General features: G+C 37.3%; 1 protein-coding gene across 1 annotated transcript in view; it reads left to right on the top strand.

Moving 5' to 3' along the window:
* The window catches only part of ESR1 (estrogen receptor 1), a 179,555-nt gene that overhangs the window by 96,432 nt on the left and 66,310 nt on the right, over positions 1 to 16,813 (top strand). Inside the window, 1 exon segment of the mRNA XM_054514452.1 lies at positions 9,329 to 9,519. Coding sequence (XP_054370427.1) covers positions 9,329 to 9,519 — 191 coding nt within the window.

The raw sequence follows: 16,813 nt of genomic DNA, 5'->3' as shown, positions 1-16,813 counted from the left end.
GTTATGGCTTGCACTGGCATCTCCTAATTGGTTCTTCTAAGATGTATTTCTGGCCTTCATTTTATCCTATGGGCAAAACGTCCTGGCACACCAAACCTCAGGCAGTGGGGAGTGGTTACTTTGAAGGCTTGTCTTCCAAGAGAAGCAGTTCCACTCCAGAGGAGTAAAGACAGAATTACAAATCATAAAAGATGAGGCTCTACGCATAAATGACATTTCATAGCTTTACAGGTATTACAAAGAAATATTTGTGATTTTTAAGATGTATTTTTTAATTATAGCAGGATTGACTTGAAAAACTTCATTGTTTGTCATGTTGATAGTTGATAGCACTTATAAAGAGCTGCTCACCACAGGATTGCAAAAATTTAAATTCAGCCTTGGTAAAAAATATATAGTTATGTCCTTTGATGATTAATGAGTTATATGTTGTCAAGAGATGGCAATACTAAGGTCCCTCAGATCTTCTTTAGTTACAAATCTCAGTATGTTCTTGTGCAACTGCTCGCTCAGGTCACAGGAAAAAAAAAAAAGGATTATATATATAAATATTGCAGAAGGTCAATAATCATGGTAGACTGGGTTGCTGGGGTGCAGAGAGAGGCAGAAGAGTGGAGCCATCCTGCCCAAGACATGAGGAAAATTAATAGTGAGAGAGAGAGAGGGAGAGAGGAGAGCTTTGGATGAAATGCCTGCAGGGAATCTAGGCATGAGGGAAGTAGCCAGGCAGAGTGAGGCCAGGCACCAAAGGAGGGAAATTTGTCCTTTCCAGACAGGGAGATGATGCTGGAAGGGAAAGCCCATAGGTGAAGGTGGGTGTAAGAATGGGATCAGTGGGGCTGGATGGGCCAAATGAGAGCAGTAGACAAAGAACCTCTGCAGGAGAACAGAGCAGAGGTTCCAACTGGCGCCAGTGGCAGCAGCCTCTGTTTGTCTAAGAGCTTTTACTTCTCCTAAAATAGAGTAGAAGAAGGACTTGTAGTGCAACTACATACAGCAGTTAGTGGGTGTCACTGATGTCCTTCCTCTGCTGCTGAATGAGTGATCTGTCATCCCATTCTCCATTAACACAAGTGAGGGGTCCCCCAACATGGCCCTGCTCTGCTGCCTGTGACTCTGTGAGGCAGAAGGGTAACATTTTTGTTTTTCTAGATGTCCTCTTTAGAAGGTGAGAAGCTACATGCCAAAAAGCTATTATTTGCAAACTTGTAATTTTATTAAGCCCAAGACAAGGTGACCTGTCTAAATCTTATTTGGTCCCTTTGTGATTATTATTAGAATTTTTGCCATGTTTATAAGGTAATTATAAGTGGGCTGCTGTTCCAATATATGAAAAGGATCATTTGTGGAATGTGTCATTCTTCTATAGTGGAATATGTCACTGTAAATTCTCTACTCATTTTTCCCAAAGGCTGGTAACTAAAAAAGGAAAGAGGCAAAAATTATTATGTGGAAGCAGCAGATTTTCTGGCCTGAAGAACTGAATTTCTGTCTAATTCTGCCACAAATGCTTCTGTTAAGTTCAGAAATCATTTAAATCTAACTCTTCACAAGCACTTTGGTGTTGTATTGTAATTTTTTTTGTGCAAAGTGGAAGTCCTACAGTCTGATTCATGTAAGTGTTGAACATTTGCTCTTGCAATTGCAGACAAGAAAAGTAGCACTCTGAGCATTCAAAACCTATTTAATGGTGAGTACTTAAAAACTCAGGTTGCCTATAACTTACTATATACTTTTGACCTTAATCTCTCTCAGTGTCATTTTTTATCCTTTTGACTCAGGAGAGTATTGGAAAAATACATTCATTAGGACCTGCCATCTGCTAAATTGCTATAGTGGCATGGAAATACTGGGAGGAAATTAATTCTCAATTCGGACAATGTGCTGATAGTAAGGCACCAGACACTGAGCAGTCATGGAAAAAAAGTCTCACAGACAGAGTAGCGGCTCATTTAATGCATTCTTTTTTATTTGGTGCACTGATGAGCCTGTTGCCCTTTGAAAAGTATGGTCACGTAATTAAAGATATACATATACACAGGACAGGTAAATGAAGGTTTGAACAGCATTTGCAAGATGCAGTTCAACCGCTCTGTGTTTAAAATCTTAATCTTTTTTTAAGGTATACTCATATAAAGAATATGTGTGAGTGTTTCTGCATTCACCTTATGTTCAAAAAGAAATTATAAACTTCTCTGCATAAGGAAAAAGAAAACCAACCCAGAAATCTGCTATTGCTTCAAAACTATTTCATTTTTGGGCTATTCCATAAAGTACAGCTACACTACCATTCTTTACTTAAGAATAATGAAAATGACCCTGTAAGTGAGCTGTAGTTCAGATTCCATCAGCACTGAGAATCAGAATGAAAGAGAGACAATTTCTCAGTATTTATTTGAAAGATTTTTTTGGTATGGATTTAAATTTTGGACCCATAGAACTGATAAATAGATAGAGCTCTTTCCCATTTAGAACCCACCCCTCACTCCCCTGATATTCTCAAGAAAAACTTCCACATTTTTCAGAAAGCTGGGCAAACCTCTATGTTGTCAAGAGAATCTGCTGCAAAATTATTAGCTGATATGTATAAGCCATGGAAAATGAGTCCAAGGTCTGAAAGTATGGGAGAGGGAAGTATTGAAAACATACAAATTCAGGTATTTTACACATGAACAAGTAGTCTGGGCTTCTCTACCCTCCCATCAGTAGAACCTCCAGGAAATGTGGCTGGAGATGTTGTGGACCACTCATTGACAGTGCATAAGCACATCTCTCTGGACTTTAATGCAGTCTGCAATTATTGGTAACAGATCTGAGAATAAAATTAAATTTGTCAAAAATGAAGCTTTAAGAGAGTGTAAGAATGTGCAAATTTATACTGACTTTACTAGACAGTTTTAGAAGACATTTTGATGCACACATGGAGTGGTTTAGTTTTGGCATATCAAAATGTAGCATTTCAATCACTCATTTTTAAATTAACCAGGGTTAAGAACGAAGGAAGATGATAAAACTAATGCCAAAGGAAATGTTTAATTTAACATCAAATAAGAAGTTTTGATGACCTAAGAAGATAAGCTTTTGTTTTCATGTTGCCAGAGTTTGTCCTCAACACTACTTTTTCTGGGTCAACACCAAGATATTTTACATAAACTTTGAAATTTAAGTTGCCAAATCAAATTTCATTTTATTTTAGTCCTAAAGAAAGCATTTCAGTATCTTCTGACTATTAAATACATTTCCTGATAGACTGTGAAATACCGTCAGCATTTAAAGATTATTTTATTATTCAACTTTCATATAACTTTATTTTTGTTTATTTTTCTTACATTTCTCTTTTGTGAGTTATATTTTTTTTTTTTCTGCAATGAGGCCAGTCAATTTTCAGTTGGTTTCCTTGCCATTATTCTTATTTGGCCTTCATATACATCTTCTGTTATATTTAAAGCAGTTCTTCGTATTACCTCTCCTTATTCTTTTATGTCCATATTTCTTCACCTCATCCATTCACTGCATCTACTTGGGGTTTTCTATGCAAGTAGTCCAGTTGAGGTGTCCATGCATTTACCCCAAAGGAAAAGACAAGATATGAGCAAAAGCCATGAAATTAATGAGAATAAGTTACCAGAGGAGCATTTCTATGTCAGGATGATCTGTGCCTGTCTTGTCTAGGTGTCAAAGGAGCTGCTGTGCAGCTCTGCTCTGGTGGTCTTCCTGGTTACAGTTTGTATTTCCCTTGACAGAAAGACTTGTGAAGGCACAAGTTGCTGTCAGGGCTGTGGGAAAGGGAAGAGAAGGAGCTAGCCATGCATTCCACTTAGAAGTATGAATCAAAGGCAGCTCTTCCTCATCCTACAGCTTCTTTTCACCCAGGAGTGCCAAACTTTCACAGCTATGTTTGTCCCATACAGGAACTGTTGGTCAACTTGAATGTCAGGTTTAGTGAAGCACTAAGCTGGAAGGAACATCATCGTTGTCTAAGGGAAATGCTTATTGCTCTTGGTTTTGGTGCTACACCAGGGACATAGCTGATCATCAGGGAATAAAATGAGGGTAGTGGGGCAGGAAAGTCCTGCGTATATTTTAGTTACCTAGACAAGGTCAGGGCATGGTGCAAAGGTCAGCATGATGGCTCTCACTGCTGGATAGCTTCATGCTGCCAGGCAGGGTTTGGCCAGGTTAAGTAGCCTCTCCCAGGGCATGGGTCTGGAGCTATGCAAGAGTTCTCCTCTGGTGTCATAAACAAAACCATCCTGTTTTGGGAGGAAGAGAATTTAGTAGTGTGTGTTGCATGTGCTCAGAGCCATGGATCAGCAATCATCAACAATGAGGTCTCAGGGTGAGCCCTTGCCGATCTTCATCACCGGTGGAGTATCAGGCAAGGAGTGATGCCAGTTTCTGCTCCCATTGCTGGAGCCCACCTTCATGGCTGTAGCCTCTCTTGTGCCAATGCTGGCTTGGCGTGTGATCCTGTCCCAAAGTTCCATCTGGCCTAAAATATCCTGTGATTCTGTCCATTTGAGATACAACTTCATGTTAGGCATTCTCTCTCTTGTGAGGTTGTGCTTAGCCTAATTACAGCCCTAGATATTTTTAGATTTTTTTAAGCCAATACTTTCATTTGCGTGGCACATGATTTTTTTCAGATTCATTTGGGTTACTTTTTGAGAATACAGTTTTGAGGCCCTTAATTATTTGTCAGTTTTCTCTATTTGTTTATATACTTGCTCAATCCTATTGCAGTACTTCTCCTTGAGATGCCTTCTAAGTGTTTTCAAGCACTTAGATATGTTCAAAGAGTATTTCATAAGTATTTTACCCCATACAGAAGTTTACATTTTAACAGCAGATTAATTTCATAGGGAATGGCAGACTGGTGTCATTATAAGTCCAATGTGTGGAAAAGGATTTGTACTAGACCTTGGCTGCTTTTGAAATAACCATTAGTTTTGAGGCACCTTACCCTGGGAAATTTCATCCATTCTGGAAAGCAGATTAAAGTTTTGTGTTTGAAAGTAAATCCAGAAAACTAGAATTTCTCAAGGTGTCCTCAAGTATTTGTATAATTTCCCCCTTAAGTCCTCCAACACCAAAACCTCCTTTTTCAGGTAAAGATGGGGTTCTGAATAAATTCGGCTTAACCTCACTGTTGTGTGGATTGTGTATTTTGGACTATCCTAAATTCATTCTGCCTGCCAGTCAGATTCTCCTGATGTAAAAAACCTGAGTTTACATTATAAAACTGTAATTGTCTCATGCACACTTCTTTTTTACTTTGCAGTTAATGTAAGTTTAATAATCTCTTTCTGATTCAGAGCTGCAGATGATGAGTGAACATATAAAGCAGAGGTGTGTTGTTTCCTTACACACTCATCAAAGTGTGAAACAGGAAAGGGAGTGTGGGAGACATGTTTGTTCTGCTCTGTGGGTTCCAAACACTTTCCATTTTATCTCTGCTGTGTTATTACATTTGGAAATGTGCAGTAAATTCTGTTTTTTTTCGATTTCTAATCTGCTCTGGTTTTGTGCAGGCCTTGGAGAGAGGGCTTTATCTGGGAGTTTCTTTCTTTGTGATTTGTGGGTTTTTTTGGTAAACATAGTTGGCAAGATCTTTTGGTCTTTTTTTTTTTTGTTGTTGTTGTTTGCATAGGTTACAAAGGGAATTGCAGAAAAGGTTCTGCTCTTATATTTTAGGAATGATGGTTTTCCAAAGTCATTAAGCTGGGTTAAGTTGTTGTACTATGTCCTCCAGAAGACCAGCCCTTGAAACCTAACTGAAAACTTGATGAAGAGTGGGCTGTTGTGGTTTTTTTTGTCAGGACACAGCACCAGTGGTCTGTGATGTACACTAACTAGCAGCTGGTTTCTGGATGAAATCTGATACATTATTTTGATTTAGCAATCTCTGTTATTGGGAACCTCTTTTCACAAAAAGCTTTTCTCCTCACCTCCTCTAATAATTACTTGACCTAATTTATTACCAGCTTTTATTTCTACTGTGTATAAATGGAAAGAATGTTATTTTTGGGAATATGGGTCTAGGGGTATTATAGTGTGCTTCCCACTGTGGTTGGTCAAAGCCTGCATGTGACGTCTCTGCAGGGCCAGTTTGCAAAGCCTTGCTGAAATGCCACTGGATTGGAACTGATTCTGAGAGCGGGAAGCAGCAGGGTCATCTTTAGATTCCTTTTGCTTTGTGAAAGCCTGTGTCAACAGACTCATAGTGCTCTCTCCATGCTGCAAGTTTGTGTGCAGGGAGGTGATGGAGGCCCAAGTCAGCTTTGACACACATGGGTACTGCGGGCAGGTTGAGCAGCGCTGCCTTCCCTGTGATCCCTGGGACCATGGGCCCTGGGAACAAGCAGGGAACCAGCTCTGTCACTGCTTCTGCCTGCAGCCTCCCTCTGGAACAGGGGCTTTGTGCGACTGAGGATGGACAGGACCTGTGGGACAAACTCCACACAAGCATGGAAAGATATCTGTCTTTACTGCATCTTTTTTCTCAGTGTTTTCCTGTAGCTTATTTTCTTTGGAGTGCACATATTTTATGATTTTTTAAAATTCCTTCTACATTAGAAAAAGCTTTTTTGTTTGTTTGTCTGAGGTATTTTTTGAGTAATTTTTAATCTTTCTCAAGTACAACTTCAATAAAATGTGTTTGTGAACCTAGGCTTGATCTGAAAAAGGATGGCTATTCAGAAAATTGAAATTTTAATTTACCTGGACTGATAGATCGGTGATGACTGATACATTTTGGTATTTCTTCATTTTGGTTTTACCTATGAAAGGGTTTTCTTTTATATCCAACTGGGAAACTAGGATTGCTTTAGTAAGCATGTAATATTGGAAAACTGCTACACACCTGAAAAAATATGTAATTGTTTTGAAACTTCAATTTTTTTTTCTCATACTGTTTTTTAAAGTGCAAAGTTTTGATTTTTTTACTCTTTTTATTGATATGAAAGTAATTCTGGGAACCTTATCTTCTATAACATGCATATTTGTATCAGTTTTAAAAAAAATTGGTCAAAAATTATGAATATCTATCAAGTCATCACATATACCTAATGGATTAATCTATGGCTGTTAAAATTATTATTGACGGTTATTAGATTGCTTGCTGGATTACTTCAAGTACTTGAAACATTCTTGTGGTTATGTGCACCTAAGAGTATGTATTTTAAAGAAGCCACAACATGGTTTATTTAAACTTGTACTGACAGAGGTGATAAAGCTGCAGACAGATGAGAATGGGGTGGAGATGATAAGAAACGACAGCTTTGATCATTAGTAGAGAAAAAAAGGAAGTCAATTAAATGAGGCACTGGGATAAAGCAAATTCAAAGGAAGGTTCAGGACCTTGAGAAGAATAAAAATGTTAGCTAGGTCTGTTGGGCTGGAAAAGATAAAAGGTGAGTTATATGTACTATGTACGCGTTGTATCCATAATGATTGATTAATGATACTATATTAATTTTGGTACATTTGAAATTTTTAATCTTTTACATGTTAACATCTAAAATATTCAAGGGCTTTGTCCCCTGCCTAGTTTCATAGAATCATGTTGTCAATTGTGACATTCTCCAATTTTTCTGTCTCACTAAAAACCAGAGATGTGTCATGTCAGCCCTTCACCCTTTACAGTTCTTCCCTTCTGCACAAGTTCCAAGCAAAAGGAAAAGGTTATTTAAATAAATGTTCAAAATTAGCTGGTATATAATTCTTGGCAAAGAACATTGGGTTTAAAAAATGCAGTTTTCCTGAATGCTGCCAGTAGCCTTTTCTGCTAACTTGGTAAAGCCTCAGGTTCCTCTAATAACTGATATATTTTCATTGAAAGCTTTGAATTAATATCATATTTGGGGACAGAAATGATATATATATAAAGTCTTGAGGGGATGGCTGAGAGCACATGTGAGAATATCCAGGTGCCTTTGGCTGGTAGAAAGCAGTTGAGAGGTACTGCATCAGGGGATGTCAGGGAACTTAGGCTGGATGAGATATTACAGCATACCAAAAGAAATCAGAAAGCTGCTGGGGAGTACAGGTTTGGAGCAGGAAGGTGTGGTTGGTGCCAAATGTCTCGGTTCATCAAAGCATAGCAAGTTTTGCTGTTCTCAAGAAGGGAATAAAGCAAATTAGGTATGTAGGAAGAAGTCTGAAAGATTCTCCTGGGCTCAAAACCAGGATATGTTTATTTGAGAAAATATTGAGACTCTGGGGAGATAAAAGCCCCCTATTTATTGACCAGCAATTAAAGCATGCATGTAATTGGATAATTACTATAAACAGTAGGATTCTTCATGCTTTAGCTTGTCTGGTGCTGTCACACCCAATGGTATTTGTCTCCTAGACAATTTTTAGCGCAGACTCTTACTGGAAAGCGTGTTTTGCAAAGAACCGTTTGCCTTCCAGAGGCAGTCCCAGAGTTCACTGGTGGCTCCCTTGGCAATTTCACATCCTCTCAGCTTTGTGTATCACACCCACAGCCGCTACCCATAATAACCTCTTACGAGATTCAGTGGGTGTGAATTCATTGCCATTTACAGATAGATCTGTTTGGTTTTCACCTGCACAGCATCCTGCACATGCTGGTCATGTGCATGTCTAGTACAGTCCAGTTATGTCTGTGTCATTGGAAAAAAAGTTCTTTGGCAACAATTTTTTATGTGCTTGTTTTTTTGATATGCTTGTTTTTTGTCGTGCTGAAACAGCTTCTTAATTTTTATGAAAGTGGTATTGTAATGAGAAAAGGCACTTTTTAATGCAGTTTTAGATCTTGAAAAGTTAAGGAAAGCTTGCATCTCTAATTGGGCAATAACACTTGAAAAGAGCTTGGTTAATAATTTAGGTTTATATAATATAATAATTTAAGTTAATAATTAAACTAATTCAGGTGCAGTCATAAGTGGTTTTTGACTCAGATTCTCAACCAAACTGCGATATTACAGTTATGCTGAAACCTTTGGACAGGAGCAGGTACACAAAATAGTGCTGTTTTTTGCTATTTCTTTGTGTTGCTGAAAGTTTGGTTAATTTAACAAATATTTGGTTAATTTATCAAATTTTTAAAAATTATTTTTCAAGGCAAAATAGCCAATAACTTCAGGGAGATTTATAAGAAATTGCCCTGTGTCTTACTAATTCTGCAACTTTCCAACAAGGAGAGAGAGCAGTAGAAAGTTTTTTTTTTATTTTTGTCTATCAGTTGTTTTCCAGCAAGCAAGACTTCTTTTTTACAGCCTGAAGCAGAGGATGAAGCTTGACCTCCCTGAAAGAACTATGCTTGTTTTTCTTTTTATTTTTAATTTTTTTCTGCTATTGACAGGCCGAGTTCCGATAACAGGCGCCACAGCATCCGGGAGAGGATGTCCAGCAGCAACGAGAAGGGGAGCCTGGCCATGGAGTCCACCAAGGAGACGCGGTACTGCGCCGTCTGCAACGACTACGCCTCGGGGTACCACTACGGGGTCTGGTCCTGCGAGGGCTGCAAGGCCTTTTTCAAAAGGAGCATTCAAGGTAATAACCTGCTCAAGTGAGTCACCTTTACTCTTTACTCTTTATACTCCGTCTTGAGGAAACTCAAAGTACTTGAGATTCTAGCCTGACTCTGGGACAATGACATTTATTGGGTTTTCATTAGCAGTTGTGCTCTCCCACGTAGTTTTAGCTCTGTACTTGGTGAGTGCTTTTAGCAGGTATAAAAGATGTTGTTACTTAGTCCAATGTTAATGAGAGAAGCAAAGCTTTTCTATATCATCCTTGCTTTAGATATATCTGACCATGGTGGTAGTGAGAAATTTAATTTAAAAATCCATATTGGACCAAGATGATCACTCTTTCAGGCTATGCATATCTCTCCTCTTATCCAAGGCATTTTTGAGTATTCCATGTCAGATGATTAATTCCTGCTGATTGATTTACTAATCTTAATTTAGTGCTCCATTAGCCAGATGTTTCAGTTCAAATCTCAATTCCTTAAAGATGCTAGATGTCTTTTGAGAGCCGGTATTGAAAAGGAATGTTTCCTTGATGAAATATTATTTGTGTCTGTCAACAAAGCAGGGCTTTGAACTGTACACAGAATGTTTTGTTCACAGTCTTGTTGTGGTCAAAAAGGCTAGTGGAGTAAAGGGCATCTAACAAAACCACTGTTAATTACTGTGACAGAGATAATTCTTTCCTCAAATGCCTGTCACTTTGTGGAACGGATGGGGTTTTTTTGCTTTGTTCAACATCTCTTAAAATGAGTAAGAAGTAATTGTAATTCTGCAAAAAATAGAGGTACTGTTCAGTATCTAAGATTCAGAGAAGAAAATAAAACAGATTTCTTCCTTTTAAACAGAAAACTGGTAAAGTGCTGTGCTTTATTTAGGTTTCTATAGCTTTTGAAATCTCCAGGTGACACATAGGCACAAAAATTTCTGTTGCCTGTTTTACTGAAGGTAGCATAGTGTGGAACAGTTTTACATCATATCACAAGGTGTGATTATTGCCTGTTTTGTTGCATGACTAGCACTGAGGTGAGTTAAATAGGACTTCCAGCATTCAGCTCAGAATCTTCCCCCTTGAAGGAAAAAAGTGAAAGAATGATGGAGGGGTAGACATTGATGGAATTATTTGAATGACAATGATTAGTTAGTAGTTACTCATATTTCTATTTGTCCAGACACACTGAAATGATTTTTAAAAGAACAAGTGGTTAGAGCCAGAGGTCAGTAATAAGCAACACTGAAAGGAGAAAGGGTGAAATGCTTTTTTTTCTTCACATCAGAGTAATTTACTTTAACTTGTGATGTCAGGAGAAAAGCTCCCTTATTGTGTATTTTTTATTTTTCCTTTTCAGTTCCTCTGGCCAAGAATTATTCTTAGACTTTTGAAATTATGTCCTTGTGCTTGAACTGAACTAAATCACAGCAAAGTGGAAATTGAAATAGCCTTAAGCAAAAGTAAGAGTTATCGAGTAATCATGCAGCAAAGATCTTCAGCGATTGGCCATTGTGGTAGAAGAAATGAATCCATTTCATTGAGTTTCTGCTGCCAGCACTTGGTGGTTTTGCCCTGGTCTCCACATGGACAAATGTTGTGGTCCACCACACTGGATCTGTTTTCTATTTGTGCTACACTAAAGACTTGTTAGTAAATTTGCTTCTTGCTACATATATATATATATAATATATATATATATATATATATATATATATATATTTTTTTTTTTTTTTAACATAATTTTTAAGTAGATAAGCTTTTAAATCTTGAAACTTAAGTTTCAGTTTCCAGGATCCCATAAAATGTCTTTCATGATCTATAAGTCATGTTTGCTCTAATTTAAGCTCCTTGCTTCTTGCCCTATCCCCTGTGGCACAAAGAATGCTTATTGCAACAACCTTTTACATAGTTGAAGACTGTTATCATATCTTTTCACAGTCTTCTCTTTTTTAGACTAAACAAACCAATTTCTTTCAGTAGAACATACTTTCTAGCCATCTTATCCCATTTCTTAAGCTCCTCTGTACTTTCTCCAGTTGATCCATCTCTCCTTGTGATTAAGTTAGGGTAAAAAAATGACATCCATAAGTATAAAGAAAATAATTCAAGAATATGAGTACTTATGAGAGAATTGTAATCATTTGATCACAGAGGCTAAGAAAAGTTTTCTGAACTTTTAAAGTCATAGCTACCCAGTCTTGATGAACTAAGGTAATTTATGAATTTTCTACTGGATTTGGAAGAGATCTCTATTTCTGCAGTTACGTGTTCTTATTGAACATGTGTGCAATTTATGAAAATGAAAGTAATTTTTAGATTGAGAATAGATACAGAAACATGCATTTACCTTGCAGATGATAATAATTTTAAATATACTGTGATCAGATAGCTAGGAATGAATGCTACTTATGTGCAGGTATATTTATAGAAGAATACGTGGACTAAATATTGTTGTATATATTTTTGATTTATTATATATACTGCATTCCTAAAATAAATGGGAAAAAATTCCTGTGATTTATATGATCAAACACTGTTGAGGTACACAGAACTTTTTTGTGTAAACAAAAATAACCAAAATGCTTTAAGCAAAGATTTTTGTTGCTTCAGCAAAGATAACTGTGCTACTTTGTTCTTTGCTAATCTGTATTTCTCAATAAATATATAGATGCAGACATAATTTCTGTACTTCTCATCAGAGATTTCATAGGAGAGTTGCTGTAATGAACCTTGATATTCCTGTTAGACTGTATACAAGCATTCTATATTGTTCTTAATAGAACCACAGGAAAAAGTAAGGACAGACATGAAAAAACTGTATGTGGTAATGAATTACCTCTGTTATTCTCAGTGATATCTGAGGTATCTATGTTTACCTGTGTAAGTATATACTGAAATTTTATGAAAACTCACATCTACATTCAAACTTACCTGAGGTGACAATATTCACTTTTATCCAGGGGATCTGGAATGTTCCTGGTAATATTTTGTGAGTTTTAAATGCTAAGGTGTTTTTCTTTGTTGTCAAGTAGTTAAAGCTTAAGATGTAACCTGAATTAGAAATTGCCTCAATATGTGCAAGTTTTCAGTTTTGTTTAAACAACAGATGGTTTGCTGAAAACCTGAACTGCATCCTGAAGCTGCCTATGTCAGTCTATTTTGTTAGTTTATGTCCCAAAAGGAATCTGAGACCTTGTTTTGAGAAACCTCAGTGCAGAGTATTATTAATGTACAAGCTTTCAGGGTAGAGAAAAGTCACAGGACACCAAGGATACCACGTTGCTTGGTGATGGAAGAATGCTTTACTCTTCCCCCAGCATGTGTAGCCTTCAGAATTGTATTTAGTTGAGGGACCTGATTTCAGAAGCATAAAAAGGAGCCACACCACAGCCCACTGTACTTCTCTCCTAAAATATTTATGAATTTTAGGACAAAGAAGGGCCATTAGATAAATAACTCTCTTCTCTCAATATGAACTTTATATGCTATCCATCTCCAAAGCCCAGTAACTTGATGGAGGTAAATATTTTAGAATATGCCCAGATTCAAGATGCCCATGGGCTCAAGCATTTTTTTGAGCCATAATGATGGCTTATTCTAATGATTTGTCCTCCCATATACTAAAAATCTACCAAATTAATGTATATTACTCTACCCCTTATGTGTCTTTGGCTTTTACATCACTTTCATGAGCCAGTCTTAGTTACTACTACTATCTTTCTCCTGTGGAAAGTTCTTAAAAATTAGGTCATCAAGTCATCAAATCACCTTGATATCTTAAGTGAACTAAAATGTTTCAGTCTCCTGCTGTATATCTTTCTATCTTCTGAGTCCGTTATCTTTGCACCTTTACTCATTCCCCCACACCCATAACAGCCTGTCTAAAATCTGGATGTCAGAATTGGATGATATATTTAAACACGAGCCTTACAAATGCCATTTACAAATTAAAAATCCCCTTGTGACTCACACATTCTTTCCCCCTTCTAATTCCCTTGTTTTTTGGATGGCCACCAAGCCCTATGAGACAGGAAGGAATTACTCATACCACCTCTGACAAGCATCCAGCAAATGCCTACATATGGGTGTCTGCAAACCCCCAGAGGGAGCACAAGAGATTCAGAACAAATCAGGAGTAAATCCTTATGTTACAAGGTATCTTGATCCCAGAATTGCTCAAGCATTTTAGAAATCACCAATTCTATTTCCCCTTCATGTGCCTTTCTTATGTTTTTCAGGTGCATCTTCTCTGCTTTTATTCACAGCTTTTGCTCATATCTGGGATATTTCACATATAGTCAGTTAAAAATTATTCCATGATGGGAGGCATTACCAGAACAGGTTGGCTTCTGAGAATGGATGAATTGCTGAGGAATTCCAGAGGCCTGCCTTTAATGTCTTGATCGGAGATATAAAGGTCTCTAAAGTACAGGAATTCTTGAAGCTGGGAAGTATTTTGCTTGTGTGCCTTGAACCTGGATTTTAATTAGCAGTTATGCCTTCTGACCATCAAGTGGGAGAGTTTTGGCAGTAGACTTCGAGTGTTACCAATTGTTTTTACTTGAGAGTGATAGAGCTGTACTTTGTTGAAAGTATGTAATGTTGAGAGGGGTGGTAATGTATACATATTTTCATGTTCGAGAGAATTTACTGGTAAAACATGTTAGTAAGTGAGTGTTTAGGTAATGGTAAAGTGCAGCAATTGCAATAGTGTCAATCTGGGAGGTTTCTGAGATCTTCCTTTTAATTTTCCCTTCTTGTCTTCTGTTTTGATGGTATTTTTGTAATCTGTTTTAAAACAGCTCAGATCCTGCAGCCAAGAAGGCAGAAACTCCCTAATAAGACTGCTTGTACACTGGTCCTATGAGCTGTCAGCCAAACTACAGAACAGGAACCTCAGTGAGTTTAGCTGAGTTAATCACAGCCAATCAACAGGGAGCTGCAGATGGGCATCTGGCCTCAGGGTAGAAAACACATGGTTCCAGTTGGAGATGGCTGTTGGAAGTGCGAAGGCTGGAAAAGGTGGATTTGGAAATTCTATCTGGGTTTAGCTGTCATTGAGGCTGCTCTAACTGCTGGTGGTCAGCCAGGTTCTTCTGAAACTTCTTTTGATTTCTTTTTGTGCATTTAGTAGTTTTTCTCCAGTGTTCCTTGAGGTAAATATGTGCTTTGATTGCATTTTTGGCTCTTGATTGCATTCTCTAACATGCATTTTTAATTTCAGCTATGCAATTTAGGGTGATCTCATGTCAGAAATTTGAGTGCTATTGAAAGGCAAGAGTCAGGACCTCTTTTTTTCTAGTAAGACAATTTGGAATGTGGTACTTTTCTAGCAAATTTTAAGTGCTGCATTCAGCATGGATGTGATAGTGGCTTAAGATGTTTGTATCCAGGATATTTTCTTATTTTTCAAGGCCTAAGCAAATCAAAGAGCTGCAGTGGACCCTGAGCTCATCGTTCTGTCCTGTGATAGGATCAACTTCTACCAATTCCTTATATATGTTGATCTGCTTCTTAAAACCTGTAGCTTGATCCAATCTTATCTTGAAGGCTACTGGGAAATTTGAATCTCCCTGTCTGCAGGTTAAGGTCATCACTTCTTTTCCTGAGAATCATGCCACAAAAAAAAAAAAAAGTGTTCTCTTTCTTTCTGCAACAACCTTTAAATCATGGAAGTTTGCTATCACACTTGAAAAAAAAATTATTCGGTTTTACCTAACCTGAGGAAAAAAGGTTTATTCAACATTTTCTCACAGATGTTGTTTTCTTGACTTCTAATCTTCTAGTTATTCTGCTTTGGAGGTTCTCCACTTTCTACTGTTTCCTTTTTTTCTTGAAGCATGATTTCCTTCAATATGGTGTTTCACAAGTACTGAACAGAGTAATATGATTATCTTGCAAACCCATCCATCACATGGTATCCATCACACTGTAATGTTTGCCTTATTTACAAAAACATGATACTCTTCACTCATAATCAATGTGTGATGCAGAATAAAGTCAGGTATACTTTTCTGCAGAAGAAATAATTTCTTTTCCTCATTGTTTTGAGCATATGATTACCCCTATTTTAATGCAGAGGTTTCTACCAGTCCTTTGTACTTTGTGCTTTTGTGCTGTTGTTTTCCCATGTGCTACCTCCAGTTTGCCAAGGTAATTTGGAATTCTTATTCTGTACTCTCCTGCCATTTATTTCAGTCTGGCTAGAAGAGTAGTCTGGCCTTTCCTCTGTTCTTGTAATGCATAAAAATGTCATCTACAAATGAATAACAATTAATAAAAGAAATACTCCAGATCACAACCCATTTGTGAGGAATACATTTGGCTGGATTCTGGACAGACACTATGGAGCCTTATTCAGTATCATCTTCCATTGTAACAGCGAACTCTGACAGTTCTTCTCTGACACTGATTTTCTGAAGTCATCTGAACTATATATTCCTAGCTGACATATGATGTGCCAATGTAGGCAATATTGAAAACATTTGTGAAGTTGGGCAACACACATTGATAGAAAGTAGAGAAATTACTCTTATCTGATTTTATAAATGGTCACTTGTTTTTCCTCTGCCAAATCCAGAGTTCTTCCTGCTTGCTAGATAGAATTCCTGGCTTTTATAAGCTGTTCTTAATGTACCCTGTATTATCACCTTTAATGTTGTTTTACTTCCTCTGGAATATGACTGTTGTGCAATATCAAGCAACAACAACAAAAAATTAAACATTATTACATGTTTAATAAACATTATTACAAGTGTTTAGTGAATATTTTATCTGAAAACTCACATTACTTCTAGCTCAGGACTGGGACTTTCAGCAACTCAAAATATTCACATAAGAAACAAAAGCACTTTACATTTAGAAACTACAAGAGAACATGCAATTTTTGTCTTGCAGGAAAGTGCTAAACTGTTCCACTTGCTTTTAGAGCATGTGACAGATTACACAGCTGTTCCCATTTTAAAATGTGGCTAGAGATATGCAGGACAAGAGACAAAGATACCTCATTTGACCCTTCTGATTATAAAATGGGTGACTCTTCATACTATAGGGCATGGATGATGTTAGGGTATGAGGGAGCAAACCAAGGATCACAGATTACATATAAGTTAATTAAAGAAGGGTATAACTAGGTTGTGCTTTGCAGGAAAAAGTGGTACACAGGCAGAAAACAGTCTCTTTTTTTTTTTGGTCAAAATACTGGTATTAAAGAGCAGTATAATAATTTAGCACACCAGCTGTTGCCTGTAGTGAGGTTTTAGTTTTACAGATTTCAGTGCAGAAAACTCAGTTCAAAAACCACCACACACCTCCTTGAAAAACG

The sequence above is a fragment of the Molothrus ater genome, chromosome 3, assembly GCF_012460135.2.
Source record: "Molothrus ater isolate BHLD 08-10-18 breed brown headed cowbird chromosome 3, BPBGC_Mater_1.1, whole genome shotgun sequence".
Classification (NCBI taxonomy): Eukaryota; Metazoa; Chordata; class Aves; order Passeriformes; family Icteridae; genus Molothrus; species Molothrus ater.
The sequence above is the reverse complement of the archived record's forward strand: the minus strand, read 5'-3'. Positions and strand labels throughout refer to the sequence as shown.